At 44.1% G+C, this 5326-nt stretch overlaps 1 protein-coding gene across 1 annotated transcript in view; it reads right to left on the bottom strand.

Moving 5' to 3' along the window:
- kcng4a (potassium voltage-gated channel, subfamily G, member 4a) overlaps window positions 1-5299 on the bottom strand; it is a 23896-nt gene extending 18597 nt beyond the window's left edge. Inside the window, exons 1-3 of the mRNA XM_035665282.1 lie at window positions 5044-5299; window positions 1377-2152; window positions 636-1277 (exon numbers count right to left, since the gene is read on the bottom strand). Of these exons, the coding sequence (XP_035521175.1) occupies window positions 636-1277; window positions 1377-1484 (750 nt within the window). The 5' untranslated portion in view covers window positions 1485-2152; window positions 5044-5299. The remainder of the gene's footprint in view (window positions 1-635; window positions 1278-1376; window positions 2153-5043) is intronic.
- Between the last annotated feature and the right edge of the window lie 27 nt (window positions 5300-5326).

Here is a 5326-nt window from a genome sequence, read left to right as displayed (position 1 = left end):
TAAGTATGTCTATTGATGCGCACATTTGTACACATGCGTGTGTCTTTTTATGTGAGATATAGTGAGCCCATTTCATTATTCCCCAGTGTTTACTGACAGATACTGGACAGGCCTCAGTGAGCAGCTCTGGCTTCATTATCCCACGCTGCTATTGGTAGACACAGATCACAGGACTGGCATGGCCAACACACACAAACAGCAGCAACCCACAGGGATATTTAGGAGGTTGTGACGACAGGGAGTTTTTTTTATTTGAGAATTTTGAAGCCTGACTTTATGCCTGCCTCGATCTTGAAATGAATAAAACAAAACTCTCACATTTGTTTCTCTCACTCATAAAGTTAGTGTTGGAGGATGCCTAAATGAGCACACAGTCAGACTGAATCTAACTGTTTTTCACTGTTAAAAGACACAGTGATCATGAAGTAACAGACAAAACAAAGTGAGATCATGAGCAGTGTGAATGATAGTAGCTGTCTCTTTACAGACAGATAGGGTCACTGTAAGCATCTTACTACAAAAAGTCTCAAGTTTAAGTATTCTAATTGGTTAATTTGTATTATTTTGACTTTGGTTCAGGGCCCTGGTCTAATGGCAGCTACATTCACAACATGCAGACACACTGATTCACTCACCCTGTCCTCTTCCTCTCTGAGGTCTGGCATGGTGCTGATACACAAGCTGACGACAGTAACCACAACCATGACCACCGACATGCAGGCAAAGATCTTCCCTGGTAAGCCAGATTGAGGATTCTCCACCATATCTCTCAGCCAGTTCATCACCTTTCGGTACCTTGTCTCCTCCACCGGCTCACGCTGCATGGCGTTTCTCTGCCTGCACTCCTCCTCACGCCGCTCCAACTCATGCACCTCCTCGATGCGTGTGTACATCTTCCTCTTACAGCAGCGCTCCATGTATGCCATTTCCACTCCCCAGTAGGTCAGCTCATCGTGCAGGGAGAGGACGCACATCTCCCGCAGCAGGCGCAGCTTCCCTGCAGCCAAGAAGTTGAGGATGACACGGAAGGCAGATGGTGAGCGGTCGAAGAAGAACTCCTTGCGGGCTTCATCATAGTCGTCACAAACACTGGCGATGTCCTCAGGTGACTGGCAGCCACACAGGCGGCCAAGTCGTGTGAGGGGGAATTGCTCCAGGGTGCTCCAGGGGAAGGTGTAGCGGTTTCCCCCAACGTTGATTACTGCCAGCAGGGCGTGGTCGACAGACAAAAGGTCCTCTGGCCGACGGATGAACTGAGCCCTCTGGTAGTGCACACCCTGGGAAAAATATAACATAAGGCTTCAATGCTTTAACAGCTGCATCTGAAAGAAGTACAATTGTCTACAACTTGATCACAGTGACAATCTTATTCATACCTTGATGGTTTCGGTCTCCGGGATCTCTGTGAAGATGCGATCAAGACTGCTGTCATCGCTGACGGACAGATTGCTGAAGTCATGGTTGGCGTTGCTGATGATGGGCATTGCAGCATCTGGAAAACACGCTGCTCCGGACTGGGCAGCTCAGACCAGGTAATGAAAACAGAAGAAGTATACGGATTGCACCAAGCTTAATTTTTCAGTCTCAGCACACAGCAGTGTATTCTGTGCCGTAGCCTCCAACAACTTAAGTTAAAATCTGCACATGAGAAAAGCTGTCCTGCCACTGCCCAGGTCCTGTAGACAAGCTGAGCATCAAAACGGCTGTAGCTTTCGGTCTTTTTGGTCTCAGAACCCCTCATAACAAGGAGGTTTTTTTTTTCTCAGTGACAGATGAGCTATGGCTTTGGCTTCCAACCAACAGAGCAAAAACCCAGAAATGAGAGGAATGAGGACTGTCAGGAAACCTGTTGTCACATTTGGATGTGGGTGAGTTTTGACATTGCTGTCAGAGGTCCACAACACACTCAGTTGGCGTATCAGGATTCAGCATCAGATCAGTAAGTAATCCCAGTCTGAAGCGAGAGTCTGGAAAATGAAAGCCTGAATAGAGAGTGAGTTAGGATTGATCAGTGACTGATAGCTGCAGAGGATGAGCTGGATGAGTCAAGGAGCTGAATGTGTAGCACTGAGGTGTCCAGGGACTGAGGGGGATCCTCTGTGTCGCCGCAGCAGGATTAGGGAGGGCCTAGACATGTGGCATCACGCAGGCACTGACAGAGAGAGAGAGAGAGATATGTCAGAATGGAACTAGAAGGAAATGCAATAAGACAGGTGTCACAATATGGAGCAAGAATGGGCAAATAACAGTAAAGAGATGGTATTTGAGACAGAGATGGGTGAGAAAGAGACAAAGAGAGCACACCTCCATGAGACTGCAGTGCTGTAGGCTCCACCCCCCTCTTTCACTTCCTTTCAGTGAGAAACAAGACCGACAGACACATCAGCTCTGCTGCTATAAATGGCCAGTCACTGTGGTCAGCGCACATGAACCGAGCGCAAAGGAATTTACACTCAAATCAACATCCAATGAGGACGGCCTGCCTGATTTACTTAGTACGGGTGTTAGAAATATCATGGAATTAACAGTAGAAAAGAACATTCAGGTCGGTGGTATTTTTCACACTCAGAGTGAGTTATTGGCTGTTGTAGATGGGCAGCAATCCTAGCAACAGACACTGAAACAAAGGGTCCAAAATGTTTTTCTTGGCATTACAATTGCCCTGAAACTTATTGGCACTGTTAGTGGTTACAGTTGCCCAGAATGGTTTGCCGTGTATCAAAGCTTTAAGTACTTATGGCTTATTTCAAATTGGGTCCTATTATATTTGTCATATGTTCACTGCGAAAAACGTACAGTTTGTCTTTTTTCTTTTCCCGCCGCAGAGTTATTTAATTATTACCATGCCTTGGTCCTTGAAGACCCGCTACCAGCAAACAGTAGAGGTGGACGTCTACTCGTCTTATGGTCTTTTTCACAGCCAACATTTAGATTTTTTTTTTGGCTCTTACTGTTAAAAGCAGAGGTTTCATTATTATTCTTAATAAAGGCTGCATTCCTGTTAGCCATCCTTAATGCTGTTAATTACAGCTGTGATTTTCCTGTTATGACATGTCAAAATGTATAAAGTGAAAATGGGCTATTACTAGGGTAATTTAATATTCTTCTTCTTCGTCTTCTTCTTCTTTGTCTTCTTCTTCAATCTTATTAAAAATTGAATAATTCTACATTTTTGAAGGTGTGTTTTGATGTATAAGTTAGACACATTTTACCAGTGACAGATAGGAGCACATTCAAGAGTTTAGAGATAAAAGCCGCTCTTTAAATGCATTGGGTGAGAATGTTTTAAGTATTGAATTGTACGGTGGCAAATGATGAAAGAATGAGTCTCAGATTGAAACAGCTGGAATTATCCTTTGAGACCCATTGTTCTGTTGCTACATGTATCCAGCTACTCAGAGTAAAGCTGACTTAGATTTGGGTGGTTGCCCTGAACTTTTCTCCTGCCAGCTTCTGTTGTGAAGATGAAGCTATAATAGATTTTCTACACATGCCAAAGCAATTTGGAAAAGCCAGAATCTTTAAGGTCAATTCCAGACTTTTCTACCCATTTCTAACCACACAGTAAGGTACAGATTTCCCTGCACACATACATCACTCTTCTGTCACTGTGACTAGCCCTGACTCACCACCCTGATGGTGAGCACAGTGTGGTGTCCTGTAAGACTCATGCAGACCTACAGTCTAACAGGGCTGTGGGTTTGTCATATTCTCCAGACAGCCTATTTAAATTAAGAATGCCATCAGCAGAATTAAGATTATTCTGCTCAGTGTATCCTTCTACAATAACCACAGGCTTACTGAATGTGTGACTGGACAGCGCAGACAATTTGAAGCATTGTACCGCACCAACATGCGTCACTAATTCAGATCCAGGAGGACAGGCTCCTGTACTAGAGGAACCAATAAATCACTTCTGTCACTATGCTGGTGTTTCATTTCCACCTCACAGAGGGAGGAGAGCATGATAAACTATTTATTAATCGATTTGTATTCCCTGTGGATGTGGCTGCTTTTTCTTAATGGAAAGTTAATTGAAGGAGGTGTTTTTAGCAGCACACTGTCACCACTGAGCACCACTTTGCTCGACCTCCTTTGGTTCTCCACTGGACACAAATGACAGGCAGGGGAGGAAGGACATCCGAGGAAGTGGAAAGTAAACTCGGCTTTTTATTAGGTGTTTAATTACATGTGAAGGTGGACATTTTTGCAAGACGAATTGACTGTAAAGATCTACAAAGTGCTATTGAACTAAATCAAACTTATATGAAAGTTGGTGTATGCACAAAAATCAATAAATGTGTATATATATATATATATATAGCCTACTTTTTAAAATACACTTTATGTGTTTATATTGACGTAGACTTTTTCCATGATGGGGTTATCCTGTAATCAGCATGCAGTCAGACAGCTTATATTATATTTATGGGAAGTCCACAGTGACTGCACTTGCCAGGAGCTGGTGGAGGGACCTGCGTCTCATATGGATCGAGTTGCCGCTCTCTCTCGTCTCGTCTCCTCTCTCTCTCTCTCTCTCTCTCTCTCTCCTCTCTCTTCTCTCTCTCTCTCTTCTGTGCTCCCCCACCAACTTGCAAAACCGTGCACAGCAACACCAGGTACACCCTCAGCACACCACCAAGGGCTAACCGAACTATTTTGCATCCTAATCAAGCATATACCTTTAATTAAGCTTGGTTAAATTGGGCGATTAATTAAGATCTTATAACCAAATCGTGTTTAGTGGACTTCATGGAGAGAAAAACAAATAATGGGACAAAGTCAAATGTTGTTCAGAGGGCTGTGTATTTCCTATATTATATATATACATTTGATTTTAAAATGGCAACAATTCTGCTTTCAGATTTTTAGAAACGGCTACTAAATCTACTGACAATTTGTCTCATCCTGCATGTTGCAGTGTTGATAAGACAGCAGCATTCCTCATTTTAGGTAAAGTGACAGTATTATAACTTTAGACAAATATGAGCTTCAAACACAAGCCCCCGCAGGTATCAGTGTAACTTATGAAGTGCAGCTTACCACCCTGAGCCCCGAACTCAGACGGCCAAAACAGCTCGGTATGAAATCCCTTTGTCGCCTCGTAGTCCCTGCGATCATTCAACACCAAATCAGGGTGTCAACGAGCATTCCCAAACACCGTTACAAAGACAGGAATACCTCTCCAGCGTCCGCATCATCCAGGCCGGTGCAAGGCGCGCAGAGAGTCTGAACATACCAGAGATGGAAGCAGGTAAAGGTTTGGTGCGCTGAAAGTGTCCCGTTACAGCTCGGTTAGTGGTGCTGCAGGAGGAGGAGGAGGAGG

Source organism: Morone saxatilis, unplaced genomic scaffold, assembly GCF_004916995.1.
Source record: "Morone saxatilis isolate NCDOM2014 unplaced genomic scaffold, NCSU_SB_2.0 Contig2, whole genome shotgun sequence".
NCBI classification, from domain to species: domain Eukaryota; kingdom Metazoa; phylum Chordata; class Actinopteri; family Moronidae; genus Morone; species Morone saxatilis.
This window is presented reverse-complemented; position numbering and strand designations above follow the sequence as displayed.